The sequence below is a fragment of the Ylistrum balloti genome, unplaced genomic scaffold, assembly GCF_031769215.1.
Source record: "Ylistrum balloti isolate Yb309-2 unplaced genomic scaffold, AGI_CSIRO_Ybal_v1 Utg369754, whole genome shotgun sequence".
NCBI classification, from domain to species: Eukaryota; Metazoa; Mollusca; class Bivalvia; order Pectinida; family Pectinidae; genus Ylistrum; species Ylistrum balloti.
Genome location: NW_026781956.1, coordinates 1,267,521 through 1,288,218, shown reverse-complemented (window position 1 = coordinate 1,288,218; position 20,698 = coordinate 1,267,521). Strand labels below are relative to the sequence as shown.

The window sequence follows — 20,698 nt, the reverse complement described above, 5'->3', positions numbered from 1 at the left end:
GATGGAGTTCGATATTTTTCTCCCAGATGAAACTGTGGTTTTGTATTTTATTCTCTCATGACTTAACAAAAGATCTCAAATTGATAAATTGAATACTTTCTGCTTCCAAAGTTTGTTTCTTACACTTCTTTTATTTCTATCACCAGGTTCGTAACATGAGGTGGCTTGGATTCCGTGTTCCTCTTGCAATTGTCAACAAGGCACATCAGGCTAACCAACTGTATCCCTTTGCTATCTCCCTGATAGAAAGTGTGCGCACCTATGAACAGACACGCGAGAAGGTAAAGCTATGATGGAACAATTTACATAATTGATTTTGAGATGTTTGTAATTATTATTGATGGCATATAGGTAACTTGTTGAAACTATTGTTATATACTAGACCTATTTCATCGACTGTAGAAGTGAAAAACCTTTTTCTTTTAATTCATGGCGAACTTCCATTCTCAGATTGATGAGCGTGCCTCCATCATGTTACTTGTAGCTGGTCTTCGCAAGGAGGTACAAAACCTGATTGCAGAGGTAAGATTTAAAAAGGATTTTGATCGAATGTGCAGGAAAAGTCCTTATTCGACAGGGCTTCTTTCAGGGATTTTTAAGACTGATAGTGGGGCCCATTCTGAATTCTTCTCAAAAAGGCCCCACCCAAAAACCAGTGAAAAAACCTTTTTCATGAAAACTCCTGTCCAATAGATTCCATGAAAAATGTAGCCATTGAATAATTGGTAACATCAAAACTTTTAAAACAGTTTATTCAAATTTTTATTCAGATTGTTGAAGTGACTGTCTTTTTTCTTGTTGAATGATAACTGATGTTGATTTGTACAGGGTGTACAACTGGTTTGGGAGTCATACAAGCTGGATCCTTATGTGCAGAGACTAGCTGACACTGGTTTTAACTTCCAAGAAAAGGTTTGAATTATTAAAAATGTTTGACTAGAAATGATAAAATGACTGTCAAATATTTCACATGATGTCTTTGTTTGAGAAGGCTTAATGTTATTTTAGAAAATTAATGCAAATCTAGTTTCAGTGCATGAAACTGCATTTATGTTCAGTCTGATAACATGTGGTTAGCAACATTTACCAAATGTGTTTGGAGGTAGGGAGTCTTTGCATGAAGTCTGAATTATTTGTCATGTTGATGGTCAGTTATTTATGTATTTGTTATAGGTGGATGACTTGGTAGCAATGGAGGAAGAGATTGAGCTGGAGGTTAAAGCTCTGGAGACGTGCGCCTATAGTAATGCTACCTTCAGTGAGATTTTGGGCAAGATACAGAAAGCTGTTGATAACCTCAGTCTGCATGGTTTCTCCAATCTACAGCAGTGGGTGGCCAAACTTGATCAGCAGGTGGGTAATCTTTCTGTTGTTAGTCTGGTAAGGAAGGTGCCAATTGAGAAGATTGATAACTGGAGTCTATTTGTGTGCTTTGTTTTTACACTTCTACTCCATGTAGACACTAAAAACTGTAACTACCTGTGTTTTTAATACCTAATGCTTAACCCTGTGTTACAGGTTGAGGCAAAGTTGGCCGCTCGGTTGGAGGCAGGCCTTAAAGCATGGACAGAGTGTCTGAAGCAAACCAAAGAAGATACCATGGATCACACCATGGACACAGATGCACCACAGCAGGTGGCTCATAAACCAGGAGGTGACCCCAACATCAAGGTAGATAGACTGCTTTTCTGTGTAGTTTGTATCTCTTGTATTCCGTATCTTTTTAATCAACTTTGGTGTCCAAACTTTTTAGTGTTTCTTTAAAACTTCAGTTTAAAGAGAACATTTTGTTAACTTTCAGTCGTTGGTCCATGAGCTGAGGATCACAAACCAACTGATCTATGTGAATCCACCAATTGAGGAGGCTCGTGTCAATATAATGCAGGAATTATTTGGTTGGGAAGCTGTCATCACAAGCCTGCCTCGTATCAGACATTCTAGGTACCAGGTATGTACTGCACCTCTCTGAAATACAGTAATGATCATCTTTGAGTTGAGTATATAACACCATTTTGTTCACAGAAGTGATAACATAATTGACAAGCCATTGCAATTTGGATGTTCATGGCTAAATTTTCAATCTTTAAGATAGCGTGATGTGAGAATAAGTGTTCACAAATCTACACATTTGTAATTTATTATTTTTTGTAGGTTGGCCTGGATGTGGAGTCAGAGTCCGAGACAACATACCGTAATGTTCTGACAAAACTGCCTAGTAGTCAGATTATTCTGGAGGATGTATACCAGGCTATAGAAGACACCATGAAGGAATTCTCTAGCTATGTTAAAGTAAGTACGATATTTCACTATTTTAAATTATTAAGAATATATTGATTTATGTGTGGTCTTGGCTGAGTTATCAATCTATGTTAAATGTGTTTTTTAAGTATGGCTTAGATACCAGTCACTGTGTACAACATTTATCTGACTTACCACTACTATGAAGTATAGGAGTATATTGATTTATGTGTGGTCTTGACTGATTTATCAATCTATGGTAAATGTGTTACAGGTGTGGCTTAGATACCAGTCACTGTGGGACCTGAACCCAGATGTGCTGTACAGTCGTCTTGGTAACAAGCTCAAGGTGTGGATGGCTACCCTTGAGGAAATTAAGTAAGTTATATAAAGTTAGAACTGACTGAAACTCATCATTCCTATTGTTACATGTTTTAACATTTATATTTCAAAATTCCCATCATTATATTGATACTTGGTATTTCATTTGTTAGAGCCTCAAGGAAAACTTTTGACACATCAGACACTCAGAAAGAGATTGGACCAATTATTGTTCAGTATGGCAAAGTACAGTCGAAGGTGAGCCTTAAATATGACTCTTGGCACAAAGAGGTTCTCAGCAAGTTTGGTACTCTCCTCGCCACAGAAATGCAAGACTTCCATGGAACTATCTCCAAGGTAAGTACCAACATGTAGTAACGAAAATTTTCATTGACATTATGACTTACTGTAATTGTAACACAACATTTGATTGGTTAATGAAAGTAATTTGTAAATGTATAACCAAGGTATACCATCAGCAAATTCCTCATTTGCATATTTAACCCATATTACAATTGATTGGTAATGATTTCATTGACCCTGACTGACCACAGATACGTCATGAAAAGTAGTGTAACCCGAAAAGGTCAATAATACATTAAGTGATACTTGTGTCAGGACAGAGTGATCCAGCTATCTAGTGAAAATGTAAAATTGACACTAAATGCCATGTCTTACTTATTCAAAAAATAATTCATTCAAATAGGGATCTCCCTGCTGTGTTTTGGAACTTATGGCATCAAAACTCCTGCAATTTGTGATTTACCTAGAGCACTTAATATATGAATGTAATTCTACATATGCATTGTACTTAGAAAACTTGCTTATCAGACACAAACTCATGTAACTCTGTTTCCATGTTAAAGTCAGAGACAGAATGTAAGTACACAAACTCATGTAACTCTGTTTCCATGTTAAAGTCAGAGACAGAATGTAAGTACACAAACTCATGTAACTCTGTTTCCATGTTAAAGTCAGAGACAGAATGTAAGTACACAAACTCATGTAACTCTGTTTCCATGTTAAAGTCAGAGACAGAATGTAAGTACACAAACTCATGTAACTCTGTTTCCATGTTAAAGTCAGAGACAGAATGTAAGTACACAAACTCATGTAACTCTGTTTCCATGTTAAAGTCAGAGACAGAATGTAAGTGTCCTTTTTAGTTACCTGTAAGCATATTCATGTTTCAGTCACGAACAGAACTGGAGCAACAGTCTATAGACACAGCCAACACTTCAGAGGCAGTGTGTCTTATCACTCAAGTCCAGGCTCTCAAACGCAAAATGAAGACATGGGAGAAACAGGTGGAGGTGAGTACCTAACTCAATAAGTTACTCTTAGTGTTAATCAATATCAAAGATTTTAATTTAAGTTTTAATATTTACCTTAAATTAAAAATTTTCAGTAAAATCAGTTTTTTGCAGAAAAAGTCTTACTTTTCATTACATTTCATGACCTCTGATACGTATTTGTCATTGTGAATAAACTGTTTTTCTTACATGTCATACATATACAAGCAGTTTGTCTACATTAAAATTAAACCACCTGATTAAAATCTCAGCAGTAACTAAATAGGTAGTACTTGTTACATTACTAGATGTACAATGAAGGACAGAGGATTCTGGAGCGACAAAGATTCCAGTTCCCTGCCAACTGGCTGTACAGTGACAATATCGAAGGAGAGTGGGGGGCCTTCAATGACATCATGAAACGCAAAGACTCATCCATCCAGACACAAGTTGCCAGCCTTCAGATGAAGATCGTATCTGAGGACAAAATCGTGGAGAGTAAGACAGGGGACATGCTACAGGAATGGGACAAAGAGAAACCTGTTGATGTGAGTAGTCCACCATCTATAACAAGCTTGGCCTTAACTACACTAGATCATTCTGAAGAACCACTTACCAACAGATAGTTGGTTCATATCTCTTTTCGTGAAGATTAATCATTTTCTCTTTATATTTCATGATAAATTCTGTAGAAGATATAACCATTGATTATCCTGTTGTCCTTTGTAGGGAAACATGCGTCCAGACATGGCTACAAAGGCTCTGACAATATTTGAGGGAAAATTCACCCGTCTGAAGGAGGAGAGGGACAATGTTGCCAAAGCCAAGGAAGCATTGGAGCTATCTGAGCCTGGTAAGGGTGGCAAACACTAGGTAAAATTGAGCCTTGAAATGGCGAGAAAGGATAGTCTAGATTCGCTAGGTAAAAGGGGGTCTGGAAATGCAAGATATGAGAAGTTCTGGAGTTGCTATGGAAGGATGGGGATTGGAATGCTCGGTAAAGTGGGCTTAGAACAGTTGGATAAGGATAGGGTCAGAAAGGCAATGAAAGAATTAGGTTGATATACCAGGGAAGAGTGGGACTAAAAGTGCTAGGAAAGGATTGAGCTGGAAAAGCTAGGTAAGGGTGATCTTTGAAATGTCAGGGAAGGGTTTAGCTGGCCATATGATAACAAAACTTTACTTGAACCTTTTTGCTTGTTACAGGTCAGCTTAGTCCCAGTGAGGAACGTGTCCAGGTTGCTTTAGAGGAGTTACAAGATCTCAAGGGAGTATGGGCTGAACTGTCTAAGATCTGGGAACAGATAGATGAGCTTAAGGATAAACCCTGGCTGTCTGTGCAGCCCAGAAAGGTAAGGCGAAGCTCACAGATGAATCTATCTGTCTGTACATTCCATTCAAGTAAAGATGAAACTCACAGACAAATTTGTCTGTGCAGCCTAGAAAGGTAAGATAAAACTCAGAAATATCACAGTCTGTGCAGCCTAGAAAGGTAAGATGAAACTCAAAAATATCACAGTCTGTGCAGCCTAGAAAGGTAAGATGAAACTCAAAAATATCACAGTCTGTGCAGCCTAGAAAGGTAAGATGAAACTCAAAAATATCACTGTCTGTGCAGCCTAGAAAGGTAAGATAAAACTCAAAAATATCACTGTCTGTGCAGCCTAGAAAGGTAAGATAAAACTCAAAAATATCACTGTCTGTGCAGCCAAGAAAGGTAAGATAAAACTCAAAAATATCACTGTTTGTGCAGCCTAGAAAGGCAAGATAAAACTCAAAGACATCACTCTCTGTGCAGCCTAGAAAGGTAAGATAAAACCCACAGGATTGTATTGTAATGTAGTCAGTGATTATATTGATTCCAATTTTTCAAGAGTGTAGTGGATCTCATTAAATGGATGAAAATATTACTTCAAAAACACATCAATTATTAGTCTCAAGATCACACATCAAAAATGCATTTCTATTAATTGAAAATCTACACACTAAACATTGAAAACACATCTGTCTAATCTCAAGATAATACAAATATTATAAAGACATGTTTTTCTTAGTTTCGCTTATGCAATTTGATATAAAAATAAATCACGATGTTTGTCTTATTTAGATTCGTCAGTCCTTAGATGGACTCCTGAACCAGCTGAAGGACTTACCTGCCAGATTGAGGACATATGCCTCATATGAATATGTCAAGAGAACTTTACAGACTTATGCTAAGGTAGTAACCTAATTATTTTACCCTTTATGTAGAGTTTTATCATGTCATAAATCATGTCAGGCATAAATAAGGTTTATCAGTAATGAAGAACTTTTCTCAAGCCATTAAATTGAGCATAGTGAAATGTTCATGGTTTGTTACTGGTTTCAAAAGTTTTGTTGGAAGTAAAGGTTACATTCTGATGTTTTAAACTTTATAAAGGTGAACATGCTGATTGTGGAGCTGAAATCAGAGGCTCTGAAGGAACGCCACTGGAGACAACTGACCAAACGCCTCAATGTTCGCTGGGTGTTATCAGAGCTAACGCTGGGACTGGTCTGGGATGTGGACCTCATTAAAAATGAACCAATCATTAGAGATGTGATCCTTGTAGCTCAGGGAGAGATGGCTCTGGAAGAATTCCTCAAACAGGTATGTAATCTTAGATATATAGTTTGTTAAATTCAGCAATGAAAGTCCAGGCAGTCAGGCTTCTGTTAAGATAGAACTTTCATGATGTCTAGAGAATGTATTTGTGTAGGTATCTGATATAAGAAATTAAAAATTTACCCCTCTTTTTGTTTATTTAATGAAGTACTGTCTCATAAAACATAGAGTTCTCAGCAAACATATAACAAGTCTATATCACTTAAAGATGGAAAGAAATACCTCAAATGATACAAAAATAATGTGGGAAATATATCTCCGCAACACATAAAAGAATGGAATCCCATCGCTATAAAATGAGAATGGTGAATTCGAAATTTCACTTGGGTTTTTCCTTCATATAAAGGTTAGCGAAGTTTGGAGATCTTACGAGCTCGATCTGGTCAATTACCAAAATAAATGTCGACTGATCCGAGGATGGGATGACCTCTTCACAAAGGTCAAGGAACACATTAACAGTGTCACTGCCATGAAGCTCTCGCCCTACTACAAGGTTGGTAATTCCTGCAATATTCAATTAATGGTTTGATGTTTTGTTATATTTTTATTGTTCATGTGTAATATTTTACTGTTTGTAACTGTGTGTAATATTTACTGTGGACATTTTGAAAATGCAAACTACAATATTTAAGTAGGAAATAACATTTTGTTGGGATACATCCTGATTATCAATGAAATTTTCAGCAATTTGAAGAAGATGCCCTAGCCTGGGAGGACAAGTTAAACCGCATCAATGCTCTGTTTGATGTGTGGATAGATGTCCAGCGGCGTTGGGTCTACCTTGAGGGTATCTTCACAGGAAGTGCTGACATCAAACATTTGCTGCCAGTGGAGACATCACGATTTCAAGGGTAGGCCTTACAGTAGACCTTCACTGTCATGTACATGGTTGTGGTTGTCCAATCTCCTTTACGAAATAATAAAAGAATAGATGTTTGAAAAAATATTCAGAAAGCATCTTCATATAGAAAACATATTGGAATTATTTTGATATACTTGGAAAGGCACTGTACAGGGATTGCTGTGTTGACTCTGTCCTTGGTTGTGTCATTTACCTTAAGATTCATTGATGACTCAAGATCTTGTTTGCCAATGTCTGAACGTTAATGGTGTTAATGCTTGCTTGGAATTGATTTTTATATGATTATATTTCAGTGTGAGTACAGAGTTCCTTGGTTTGATGAAGAAGGTGACAAAATCTCCTCTTGTGATGGATGTTGTCAACATCAATAATGTACAGAGACAGCTGGAGAGGCTGGCTGACCTGCTAGGCAAGATCCAAAAGGCTCTAGGAGAATACCTAGAGCGAGAGAGAGCATCATTTCCGAGGTATGCCAAATACAGTGTAGAATTAATACAAGGGATGATATCTTTCCCTGAGTAGGTCAAACACAGATGCATGGTAGAAGTAGATTGTGATAAAGGGAAGTGTATCTTTCCCTATGTAGATCAGAAACAAGGTAGAATTAGTTTGTAAAACAAGGGATGACATCTTTCCCTGAGTAGGTCAAACACAGATGCACAGTAAAAGTAGATTGTAATAAAGGGAAGTGTATCTTTCCCTATGAAAATCTGAAACAAAGTCAAATTATTTTGTAAAACAATAGAGGATTTATTTCTGTAGGTTTTGTAAGACAAAGTGCAGAATGAACTTGTGAAATACAGAGTAGAATTTGTTTGTAAAACAAAACTCCTTTTTGATTTGGTTTTAGATTTTACTTTGTTGGGGATGAAGATTTACTGGAAATCATTGGCAACAGTAAGAATGTGACCCGTTTACAGAAGCATTTCAAGAAAATGTTTGCTGGTGTGGCATCCATCATACTTAATGATGACAGTTCCCAGGTGATTGGCTTGCTGTCCAAGGAAGGAGAGGAGGTATGTGTCTGGCTGACTACATGGTTGCTTTTCTAATGGCTAGGCTTCTAACTTTTTCCGTACCTATTCTTCAATGACCATTTCAGAAGGAAACTTACGAATCTGGTTCCTGTATACTGGTCCAGAAGACATTCTCATCCCTGCCTCCCTATCTAAGTGTCCGTACTCGAGATGTACATAATCTAGATGGAATTGAAGTAACCGATACATTCATTCTTCCATAATGTTTTTGTTGCTTTGTTTTAGGTACAATTTGCCACTCCAGTGTCCATTGCAGCCAACCCTAAGATCAATGAATGGCTGACATTGGTGGAGAAGGAAATGAGGATGACTCTAGCAAAACTCCTCGCCTCCGCTGTCCAGGACATTGCTGCCTTCAAATCTGGCAATATTGACCCCACCAAGTATCTCCAGTGGGTGGACACTTACCAGGTAAGGTCCAAGGTCAATTATTTATATCATTTGAAGGTCACATAAGGATTTATAGCATTGTGATAGAAATGTAAGTTTTGGAATGAGATTTTGATCTCCAGATTTAGCCTTTTTACTGTTGTGATGGGCTATTTTTCAGTTCGAAGTATTTTGTCAAAATGTAGATCCTTGAAACCTGTCTATTCTGACCTATTTATTGTATAATTTACATAATATATTAGATGTAAAGGATGGGAAAAGAGTTAATGCCCTTTTATTTTTTTGTGTTAGGCCCAATTGGTGGTTCTGGCATCCCAGATTGCCTGGTCGGAGAGTATAGACAGTGCCCTTGCTGCCATTGCTGCACAAAAGAATGTTGATGACCTCAAACCCATGAACAATGTCCTACTGATGGTGGAGTCCACCCTCAATGTCCTGGCTGACTCTGTACTTACAGAACAGCCGCCAGTCCGAAGAAAGAAACTAGAACATTTGGTGAGTCTTTAATGATGAATAGAATTGGATTACTCTGCTATGGTTATCTATCCAAATGTCAAAAACTTTTGAAACCAAGATAGACTTTGTAACTGATATAATTTCTCTAAATTTGTGGCATTAGATATGTGTGAATGTTATTGCTCAAAGTACAGATCAGTCCTTTTGTAGGAACAAACTTATCATCAATCAGGATGTTAAAAGAAGTTAGAAGTGTTTTATTTATGTTTTGCTATATATGGTAGTTATTGAGCTTTGGAACTTGTGAAGATGCTAAATTTAGGTAAAGAACATCCCATTTTAAATTGAATATTTTAGAATTAATTTACTTTCCTATTTGTCAACCTCAGATCACAGAGCTGGTGCACCAGAGAGGAGTCACTCGGAATCTCATCAAACAAAAAGTGAACAGTCCCAAAAACTTTGACTGGCTGTGTAACATGCGCTTCTACTTTGACCCAAAGAACCCAGAGGTTCTACAGCAGCTGTCTATTCAGATGGCCAATGCCAGGTTTAATTATGGCTTTGAGTACCTTGGGGTTCAGGACAAATTGGTACAAACCCCACTTACTGACCGCTGTTACCTCACCATGACACAGGCTCTAGAGGCTAGATTGGGAGGCTCCCCATTTGGTAGGTACTCATCCCCCTAAGTGGTTGAAGCACATGCCCCAAATATCCTTAGACATCCGTAGACATGATAAAATCATAGCATATGATGAGAATACAGGGTAATATAGACAGGCTTAAACAACCCGGTTCATAGAGCATTTTCCTACATTACCTCAGGTGAAGATCAGAAGTGAGTGATTTTAAGCTTCCTATCTGTGGCAGTTTGTGTTTCTCAGGAGGATGAAACCAGTCTTTGCTGCTATGGTTGTGTTCTTGGGTAAGACATGTTACCCAAATTGCTCTAGGAGATATTATGGGCCTCCCATATGCTGTTCATTGAGGTAGCCACCAACTATTACAAGGACACCCACCTCAAAACAACCATCTGTTTATGTGGCAATAAATCCAGCAAATGAACAAAATACAGAATTATCATAGACACTGCAATCACACCTGTTGTACTCTATTTTTGCAAATTGTATTTGTGTTACTGATGTCCTTGTTTCTGTGCAGGACCTGCTGGTACTGGTAAAACAGAATCTGTGAAAGCCCTTGGAAATCAGCTTGGAAGATTTGTGCTGGTGTTCAATTGTGATGAGACCTTTGACTTCCAGGTATGTATGGATGTACACTGTATCTTGTTTCTTTTTTCCTTATCTGATATTCATTCGTTACAGATTTCTTTCTTCAGCTAGTTTTTGTGTCACCTGCCAAAGGCAACATATAGGTAAAACTCATTGGCGTCATTGGTGCTGTCATTTATGAAGGGTTTTTTTGTGATAAATTGAGTGCACTTTGGCCAAAAGTGCTTGCTTAGAATTGCTTTTCATGAAGATGAAAGGTTAAGGTCACTGTTACTATGAATAGAAAATTAGTTTTTCTCAAAGTAACTTCAGTTCCCTTTGGACAATCAACCTGAAACTGTATACAGTACTTCTTTACCAAAAGTGCTACCTTGGGATTGATTTTCAAGTCCAAAGGTCAAAGTCTCTGCTACTATAAATGGAAAATTTTTTTTTTTTTTCATGATAACGTAGTAACCTTTGTCAGATTATCCTCACTACATACAATGCTTCCTTGCCAAAAGTGGTTGCTCGGGATTGGTTTTCAAGTCCAAAGGTCAAAGGACAAGGACAGTGTTACCATATATAGGAGATTGGTTTTCATGCAATACCTTAAGTTTTCTTTGGACAATTACACTCAAATTTTATGCAGTGCTTCTTTAACAGGTCCAAAGGTCAAGGTCATTGTAGCTGTAAAAAGAAAATTGGTTTTGTATAATTACTTGAGCTTTCTTTGATAATTAGACTCAAACTTCATACAATGCTTCTTAAACAAAGGGGCTTGTTTGAGATTGTTTTTCTTTGTCTGCTGGGTTGTCCCTGTTCCTGCCATATTTGGAGCAAATAGATTACAAAAATGGAATAAATACAATGAATATCTATGGCTGTTGTTCCTTAGAATTCATCTCCAGAAACCTTGCTGGGCAGGTGACACATCCACTTCTGTGGAATTCTTGTAACATCTGTTTGGTTTCTAACTTTATGAAACTTGCAAAATCCTGACTTTTTAAATTGTTTTACATTTTGTGCATCCATGAGCATTGGGTTTCAAGATTGATACTCGTAATAATGCTGCCAATGTTTGTCATTTTCCTGCCTAATCTGTTTGGAGGTATGGAACATTCAGGTGTCATAATAATCAATAATGTATATTTTACAGGCTATGGGCCGTATCTTTGTCGGTCTGTGTCAAGTAGGTGCCTGGGGATGTTTTGATGAGTTCAATCGACTGGAGGAAAGAATGTTGTCAGCTGTCTCCCAACAGATTCAGACAATCCAGGAGTCTCTTAAGGAACTAGCAATCACAAAGGGCAAGCAAGGTAAGAAATCTGCAGCAGTGACACAAAACCTGTCAATACTAGCAATTACAAAGGGCAAGCAAAATAGGAGAATTGGAGCATTTATTAAAAACCTTATCCCTATTATTATATTCTTATGAGATATCTACCGTTATTAATTGGTCATGGTAATTATTGGAAATATCTAATGTTGATTATTTTTCGTCATTTTAGCGTCCCATATCGTGGTGGAACTAATCGGTAAGCAAGTGAAGGTGAATGCTGACATGGCAGTGTTTATTACCATGAATCCTGGTTATGCTGGCCGATCCAATCTACCAGACAATCTGAAAAAACTGTTCCGTAGTTTAGCTATGACCAAACCAGACCGCCAGCTTATTGCTGAGGTGATGCTCTACTCTCAGGGCTTCCGAACGGCAGAAAAACTTGCCTGCAAGATTGTCCCCTTCTTCAAGTAGGTACCAATAGCATCATTGATTGATCAAACTGTAACATATACTTAAGTAGAATTTTTCTGTATTAAAAAACTTTTCTCTGAAAAAGAAAGTCATATTTATTCATTATGAAGGGGTTTCAACATTTGTGACAAACTGATTTCAAATTTTACAGACTCTGTGATGAGCAGCTTTCACCACAATCTCACTATGACTTTGGGCTGCGAGCCTTGAAGAGTGTACTGGTTAGTGCAGGAAACGTCAAGAGAGATCGCATAGCATGTTTGAAGCAAGGTTTACTGGACCGTGGAGAACCTGTAGATGAATCTGTCATTGCAGAGAACTTACCAGAACAGGAGGTAATTTATATATTGACCAGTGTTGTTGTGGTGATTTTGTACTGTTTGATGATGCTCCGATATTTACCAAAGTATTACAGTAGAATGTAATTGATGATAATTTAATGTTGTGTATGACTAGATCCTGATACAGAGTGTGATGGAGACCATGGTTCCTAAACTGGTAGCAGAAGATATTCCTCTCCTCAACAGCCTGTTGTCTGATGTGTTTCCTGGAGTCGATTACAACCCTGCTGAGATGTCAAACCTCCGCCAGGAAATTAAACGTGTGTGCCAGGAAATGTACCTTGTGTATGGCGAGCAAGATGAACAGGGTGCCCACTGGGTAGATAAGGTAAGGTCTGCAATTACAGTTAATCCTCTCTTTACTTGTTAATGATATAGGTTTTAACTGACCTGGTAATTGTCTCATTTTATTTGATAATGATATAGATTACAAATAAACTGTTAATTCTCTAATTTGAATTATTAATGATGTAGATTTATATGCCCTGTTATTCCTCAGATGGATGCTTGAATAAACAAGTTTTAAATTACAGGTGCTACAGCTGTACCAGATCACTCAGCTACATCACGGCCTCATGATGGTTGGTCCCAGTGGTAGTGGCAAGTCTACAGCATGGAGGGTTCTACTCCGAGCCTTGGAGCGACTTGAATCCACAGAGGGCGTTGTGCATGTCATTGACCCAAAGGTTTGTGGTTAAGAGCAGAAGTTTAATAGAAATTGATAAAAAAGGGACCATTATCTTTTATAACTTTCAATAGCCAAGAATTTTCAATTTTGCAATGCCTTTACCTTACACTAGTTATAGACATGTCCATCAAACTTAGATGTCACATTTTGATTGCTGTTTCACTCAATCATTATCAATAAATGTTTCACTTAATCGTTATCAATAGATTCTACTTTTCTATTTGGTCTAAATTTGATGATATGAAATGAATTTTTTCTTGTTGAACAAAAATCATTTTAAAGTTCAGTTTTTCAAATATTGTATTCTAATAACAAGTGATAATTTCATTAATCTAGGCAGATATTTTTATAGTGATGAAGTATTCAGTTGTATTCCAGGAACTTAAGATGTATTCTTTGTTTTGTGCAGTCTATTTCAAAACAAATCCTGTACGGTAGCCTGGACCCTAACACAAGGGAGTGGACAGACGGTCTCTTCACTCATATCCTCAGAAAGTAAGTATCAAACATAATGCCATGTCAATCTATCACGACAGCTGACAGGTGTTGGAGAGTCAGAAGAACATAACATAAAAAAATCAAGAAACCCATAAGACTTTCACCAGTAACTGTAGCAATGTCTCATTGATAAGTAATTGTCAATATATGTCAGTTCCTGGTCATTTTGCTTTTATTTCAAATGTGTTATTGTGAGAATTTGATGAGATATTTATTTACTTGCCTACCTCCCCAGGATCATAGACAATGTGAGAGGAGAATTACAGAAGAGACAGTGGATCATCTTTGATGGAGATGTTGACCCAGAATGGGTAGAAAATCTCAACTCGGTGCTTGATGACACCAAACTTCTGACACTTCCTAATGGAGAAAGATTGGCCATACCCCCTAATGTGAGTCCACCATTAATAAAAATGTGACTGTACACTATTGTCTTTACCTGGTTGTTCATTCTGAACAAAGTATGTGAAATTAGGATTAACTGTAAATGTTTGTTCTCTACAGGTGCGGATCATGTTTGAGGTACAGGACCTAAAGTATGCAACGCTGGCTACTGTCAGTCGCTGTGGGATGGTTTGGTTTAGTCAGGATGTCCTGTCAACAGAAATGCTGTTTGAGAACTACCTATTGCAGCTGAAGAACCTTCCAGTTGAGGAGGCTGAGGATGAGGGCTTCATGGGACTCGCCTCCAAATCTGAAACCAAAGATGAGACTCTCTCACCAAACATGCAGGTACAGTATTAGAGAAATAGCCTTTCTCCGATGACTCATTGCCTCACATCCTGTATACAAGTGTGTGTGGTTTGGACACAGCTTTTCTTCTAGGATTAACAGATTTTGCCTTTCTAAACCTATTTCTTTCATCATACAGGATTTTAAATCACTAGAAGAAAGTTGTGTATATCAAATCTTGATCTGTTGATCAGTCTGACTATTACCACTTTCGATGTTGTTCCCTGAGACACAGATATGTTTGTTGAATTTGCCAGATTAGGATCAGCAATTCAAGGATATTACCAAATCAGGTGTAGAAATTGGTATGATTGCATGATACTCATATGTGCTGGTATAGTCCTGTCAGTCTTGAAATGCTTTTTTCAGGTTCAGAATGATTGTGCTGCATTTCTGGCTCCTTATTTCTCCTCTGATGGGATCATTGTGCGCTCCCTTGAGTATGCCAAGGATCTTGACCATGTGATGGACTTCACCAGGATGCGGGCTGTCAGTTCTCTCTTTTCCCTCCTTAACCAAGGTGTAAGGAATGTGTTGACCTACAACCACAACCATTCAGACTTCCCCATGCCTGTAAGTTGACTGGAAAGCTAACTGATTTCAGAGCTGTGAAATGATTTTTAAGTGCTTTTTAAAACTTTTAGTTTTATGTAACCTTGCACTCAGGCCTGCCACCAATATGTTTTTCAGCAAGACCAGCTGGAGAAGTACATTAGCAAATACCTCATCTACAGCTTGGTATGGTCCATGACTGGAGATGGACCACTTAAGATGAGAAAGGACATGGGCGAGTTCATCCGCAGCTGTTCTACAATATCACTTCCCTCTACTCATCCCATTGTGGACTATGAAGTAGGTATTTACAATCCCATAGTAGTCTATTTGATAGTCTTTGCTATCCCATTATTGACCATAAGGTAGTGTTTGCTATCCCATTGTTGATAGCACTATGAGATAGTCTATCTATTCGATTGTTGACTTTGAGGTAGGACTTGTTCCATTCTGCTATTACAACCTCTGTGTTCCAATACTCATTTATTACTAGGTTCTGTTAACTTAATTCACTTACATATAATTTCACCTGGATGAAAACTGCATGATGTAAGGATGACCTTATTTTGTATAATAATAGTAAGGTGTAGAAAAGTTTCAACATTAATTGATATCACTAAGGTGTTATATTAATATATGATAATGCCTTGTAGGTGTCTATCACTGGAGAATGGGTACCATGGCAATCTCGTGTGCCACAAGTGGAAGTGGAGACCCACAAAGTTGCCTCTCCCGATGTCGTCATCCCAACTATTGACACTGTAAGACACGAGGCACTACTCTTCACTTGGCTTGCAGAACACAAGCCCCTTGTACTGTGTGGACCCCCTGGTTCTGGAAAAACCATGACATTGTTTAGTGCCCTACGCTCTCTTCCTGACATGGAGGTATGTTGTTAGTTTGTGAGGATCGATATTATAAAGACCTATGGATCACTAGAATGTTTGTACTGGATTACATGTGTTTTTATTAGCAGGTTTCCCACGTCTCAATCAACAATGTCTACCATTCTCAAGTTTTATGGACTAATATTGGTTTCCATACATTGTGTTGTTCTGAAAGCCTAGTTGTTAACTTGGATTAATATTGTCTCATGTATTATGTTGTATAGGTTGTCGGCCTGAACTTCTCCAGTGCGACAACTCCTGAACTGTTGCTGAAGACTTTTGACCACTACTGTGAGTACAGACGTACTCCTAATGGTGTGGTGCTATCCCCAGTCCAGATGAACAAATGGCTTGTCCTTTTCTGTGATGAAATCAACCTCCCCAATATGGACAAATATGGTAAGATAGATATTTTTCTTTTAGACTTCATAGTAATTAACACAAATTTTTTATATCATATTGTAGATTCATATTTTGTATCATTTTCATTTATTCTTTTTTTGATGGATAGGTACCCAGCGAGTGATATCCTTCCTCCGACAAATACTGGAGCATGGTGGATTCTACCGCACCACTGACCAGTGCTGGGTTAAGTTTGAAAGGATCCAGTTTGTTGGAGCTTGTAACCCTCCAACAGACCCAGGCAGGAAGCCCCTATCTCACAGGTAAATATAACACAGCGGCACTTCTGTGAGATTATTACATTTTTCAAAAATATTCATCGTTGAAGTCAGTTGTCCATGAAGTAGTAACATTTAAAAGAACCACAAAATTGAGCCCCAGAAAAATATATGATTATAAAGTAACTCTGTAACCAACCAGGAAAAGGCATTATACATGTAGAGTCATGTACACTATCTACAACACATTCATGCGCTGAAAAAGATTGTTATTGTTTTACATTCCTAAATCATTGAATATAATAGGAAACTGTTTTGCCTATCGCTAGGTTCCTGCGTCATGTGCCAATAGTGTATGTGGATTACCCTGGAAAGTTGTCCCTGACCCAGATCTATGGCACCTTCAACAGAGCCATGTTGAGATTGGTACCAAGTCTAAAACCCTATGCTGAACCTCTTACAAATGCTATGGTGGAGTTCTATCTCTTGTCACAGGTTAGTTATGATTTTTAATGTTAATATAAATATTTTCCTGATTGATCATATTGCTCAATTTTGGTTAATTACCTGCAATGTTTTACTAAAATTGTATGGCTCTACTGCTTTTTCTATGTTACACAGGAGCGGTTTACTCAGGACATGCAACCTCACTATGTATACAGTCCTCGTGAGATGACACGTTGGGTCCGAGGAATCTGTGAGGCCCTGCGGCCCCTTGATAACCTTTCTGTAGAGGGACTGGTCCGAATCTGGGCCCATGAAGCTCTCCGACTCTTCCAAGACAGGTAAGGATACAAGCAAGGATTACAAAAGCTGTTAGTGAAAAGCAGTGTACAAAGCCATTAAGTTGAAGGTCATATAGTGTTATCCATGTTGGTCTGTTCTGTCGCATCTCATTTGGAATCAGAAGGGTGGGAGCGAGGGCATTCATATCAAACAGACATTTTTCAGTTTCAGTGAGAATTTTTTTTATTTCTTTTATTTTCAAATTTCAGTAATAAATTTTATCAGAATTTTGTTATAAGGTAGCAATTTAAGTATGTATAGTTTGGAGATTATTTACTATTGTTGTTGTTTATAACTTTAGATATTGTTTTGAATAAAGATATATGTTAAAGAATTGAAAATCATTAACAGAAGCTGTCTGGTTTAGCATGTTGCAATTATTCAGCGAAATTTTATCATGTGAGTGATGATAAATATGATGTAAATGTGATTGGTCAGATTGATTGAGGATGAGGAACGAAGGTGGACAGATGAAAATGTTGACATGGTGGCTCTAAAACACTTCACTAACATCAACCGGGATGCTGCACTCGCACGGCCAATCCTCTTCAGCAACTGGATGTCCAAGGATTATGTGCCTGTTGATCGGGAGGATCTGAGGGAATACACCAAGGCTAGACTCAAGGTGTGTATCCTTTGTGATGATTGTACAAAAGACACACAATTGAACAGCATCTTTTAATTTAAATTTAGAGTTAACTATAGTAGAGCCAAACAGTGAATTAAACTGCATCGCACAGCTGCCTTGCCCCACTAGGACACATCAAAGATGCTAAGGGCCTAAATTTTGAAGCCTAGGAAGTGACTTAGGAAAATAAAAAAAAATTCAGTATTTCATAATTTATATATATCACAACCACTAGCCTATCTACACCCATCACAAACCATAGCCTCCCTACACCCCATCACAAACTCTTGCCCTTCTCATTGTTATTTCACTACATCTCCAAACATACCTGCTTCACCTCTATCTTAACCTTAACTGTGCTTCACCTTTAAATAACACCCCCTCGCCCTATATCCTGAAATCTCCCCAGTTTCAGTCTACTCCTTAAACAGCTATAGCTGTTTCAACACTGTCTTATAGCTATCATAGCGGTATATTGTTTCTGAAATATTTGAAATTCACAATCTCAGTTTCTTTGTGCAGGTGTTTTATGAGGAGGAGCTAGATGTGCCCTTGGTGCTCTTTGATGAGGTATTAGACCATGTCCTCAGAATCGACAGAATTTTCCGTCAGCCTCAAGGTCACGTCCTTTTGATAGGGGTTAGTGGAGCAGGAAAAACCACTCTGTCCAGGTTTGTGGCATGGATGAATGGCCTCAGCACTTACCAAATCAAAGTACACAACAAGTACACAGCATTGGACTTCGATGAGGACCTGAGAATTGTGCTGCGTCGGTCAGGTTGTAAGGTCTGTAGGACGTTAATCTTTCCATGTTGAAAAATATATTTCATATAGATCTTTCTGAAAAAGTTCAAAAGTAGATGGGAAATGGAAATAAGAAACTTTCTGTGATCATTCCTTACTCATGTTACAGTAAATGTAACCTAATATCCTGTATCCTGATAGATCTGCTTTGTAAATTCTGAAGTGAATTATGTGACTTAGATGTGTGCGATGTCCCTGGAGTGAGTTATGTGACTGAGATGTATGTGATGTTCCTGAAGTGAGTTATGTGACTTAGGTGTGTGTGATATGTCTCAGAAGTTAGTTATGTGACTTAGATGTGTGTGATATTTGTGTGATAGATAAACTGTATACATGAGATCTACAGTATACATGCTGGAGTGAGTTTTGTAACAAAGATGTGTATGATATCCCTGAAGTGAGGTTTGTGACTGAGATGTGTGTGATATATCCCTATTACAGGATGAAAAGATCGCTTTTATCATGGATGAGTCTAATGTGCTAGACTCCAGCTTCCTGGAGAGAATGAACACCCTGCTAGCCAACGGAGAGGTTCCAGGTCTGTTTGAGGGGGATGAGTACACTACCTTGATGACCCAGTGTAAGGAAGGAGCCCAGAGAGAAGGACTCATGTTAGACTCTGGGGAGGAACTGTACAAGTGGTTCACTGGACAGGTAAAACAGATTGTCCTCATATTTATGTATAAACCTGATAAACAAGGGGTGAATTTTTTACCTGTATATTAGATAATAGGTTTTTAAGGGATTTAATGTTCAGATTAAGCTATTGTAGTAACGATGGCCTTGTAAGTTAACACTATGTTTGTGGTTGACAGGTAATGAAGAATCTCCATGTAGTGTTTACCATGAATCCGTCATCAGAAGGTTTGAAGGACAAGTCCGCTACATCTCCTGCTCTCTTCAACAGGTAACTTCAGACTCTCATGATGTGTTGTCAGATTAACTGGCTGTAGGGATGTAGGAGAGAGAGTACCGAGTCAGCAGGTGGGAGTAGTCAAATTAGCTGGGTAAAGGGGTGTAGAGGAGGGAGTTCTGAAACAACAGGTGTGAATAGTCTGGTAAGCTGGTTGTAGGGATGTAGGAGAAAGAGTACTGAGTCAGCAGGTGGGAGTAGTCAAATTAGCTGGGTAAAGGGGTGTAGAGGAGGGAGTTCTGAAACAACAGGTGTGAATAGTCTGGTAAGCTGGCTGTAGAGGTGTGGGAGAGAGAGTATTGAGACAACGGGTGTGAGTAGTCAAATTAGCTGGGTAAAGGGGTGTGGGGGAAGGAGTTCTGAAACAACAGGTGAGAGTAGTCAAATTAGCAGGGTAAAGGGGTGTGGGGGAGGGAGTTCTGAAGCAACAGGTGGGAGTAGTCAAATTAGCAGGGTAAAGGGGTGTGGGGGAGGGAGTTCTAAAACAACAGGTGGGAGTAGTCAGGTTAGTATGCTGAAGAGGTTTAGGGGAGGGAGTATCGAGACAATGGGTGTGAGTAGTTGGGTAAACTGGCTGTTATTGGTGTGGAGGAGGGAGCATAAGACAACGAGGTGAGTAGTCATGTTAGCTGGCTTTAGAGGTGTGGAGGAGGGAGTATAAGGCAGTTGGGCGAGTAGTCATGTTAGCTGGCTGTTATTAGTGTGGAGGAGGGAGTATAAGACAATTGGGTGGGTAGTCATTATAGCTGGCTGTAGAGGTGTGGGGTATAGAGGGATTGTAGACACTGGATTATCATGGCTTGACTCTGCCCTTTGATTATAGGTGATGACAAATTATGTCAATATTTACCTTCCAGGTGTGTTTTGAATTGGTTTGGAGATTGGTCCAATGGAGCTTTGTTCCATGTTGGAAAGGAATTTACCAACAAGATTGATTTGGAGAAGTCTAATGTAAGTAACCAATAATATGATTTAGCTGCGTATAGTAGAAAATATTGAAGTTATCATAGTTATGTGTAAATCTTGGTCTTAACATGTG

General features: G+C 38.3%; 1 protein-coding gene across 1 annotated transcript in view; it reads left to right on the top strand.

Annotated features, from left to right (window-relative positions):
• Positions 1–20,698, top strand: part of LOC132543351 (cytoplasmic dynein 1 heavy chain 1-like) — a 53,831-nt gene that overhangs the window by 9,630 nt on the left and 23,503 nt on the right. The window contains exons 14-56 of the mRNA XM_060206843.1: positions 147–281; positions 451–522; positions 829–912; positions 1,174–1,353; positions 1,519–1,671; positions 1,802–1,948; positions 2,152–2,289; positions 2,513–2,616; positions 2,733–2,916; positions 3,753–3,872; positions 4,160–4,399; positions 4,581–4,704; positions 5,058–5,203; positions 5,959–6,069; positions 6,271–6,480; positions 6,842–6,988; positions 7,180–7,346; positions 7,651–7,824; positions 8,208–8,373; positions 8,620–8,805; positions 9,076–9,279; positions 9,630–9,912; positions 10,405–10,505; positions 11,614–11,773; positions 11,966–12,206; positions 12,362–12,545; positions 12,667–12,879; positions 13,085–13,237; positions 13,649–13,734; positions 13,973–14,129; positions 14,242–14,469; positions 14,839–15,042; positions 15,160–15,321; positions 15,675–15,908; positions 16,133–16,307; positions 16,420–16,573; positions 16,858–17,023; positions 17,150–17,313; positions 17,753–17,939; positions 18,465–18,728; positions 19,188–19,400; positions 19,562–19,653; positions 20,517–20,610. Of these exons, the coding sequence (XP_060062826.1) occupies positions 147–281; positions 451–522; positions 829–912; positions 1,174–1,353; positions 1,519–1,671; positions 1,802–1,948; positions 2,152–2,289; positions 2,513–2,616; positions 2,733–2,916; positions 3,753–3,872; positions 4,160–4,399; positions 4,581–4,704; positions 5,058–5,203; positions 5,959–6,069; positions 6,271–6,480; positions 6,842–6,988; positions 7,180–7,346; positions 7,651–7,824; positions 8,208–8,373; positions 8,620–8,805; positions 9,076–9,279; positions 9,630–9,912; positions 10,405–10,505; positions 11,614–11,773; positions 11,966–12,206; positions 12,362–12,545; positions 12,667–12,879; positions 13,085–13,237; positions 13,649–13,734; positions 13,973–14,129; positions 14,242–14,469; positions 14,839–15,042; positions 15,160–15,321; positions 15,675–15,908; positions 16,133–16,307; positions 16,420–16,573; positions 16,858–17,023; positions 17,150–17,313; positions 17,753–17,939; positions 18,465–18,728; positions 19,188–19,400; positions 19,562–19,653; positions 20,517–20,610 (7,107 nt within the window). The remainder of the gene's footprint in view (positions 1–146; positions 282–450; positions 523–828; positions 913–1,173; positions 1,354–1,518; positions 1,672–1,801; positions 1,949–2,151; positions 2,290–2,512; positions 2,617–2,732; positions 2,917–3,752; positions 3,873–4,159; positions 4,400–4,580; positions 4,705–5,057; positions 5,204–5,958; positions 6,070–6,270; positions 6,481–6,841; positions 6,989–7,179; positions 7,347–7,650; positions 7,825–8,207; positions 8,374–8,619; positions 8,806–9,075; positions 9,280–9,629; positions 9,913–10,404; positions 10,506–11,613; positions 11,774–11,965; positions 12,207–12,361; positions 12,546–12,666; positions 12,880–13,084; positions 13,238–13,648; positions 13,735–13,972; positions 14,130–14,241; positions 14,470–14,838; positions 15,043–15,159; positions 15,322–15,674; positions 15,909–16,132; positions 16,308–16,419; positions 16,574–16,857; positions 17,024–17,149; positions 17,314–17,752; positions 17,940–18,464; positions 18,729–19,187; positions 19,401–19,561; positions 19,654–20,516; positions 20,611–20,698) is intronic.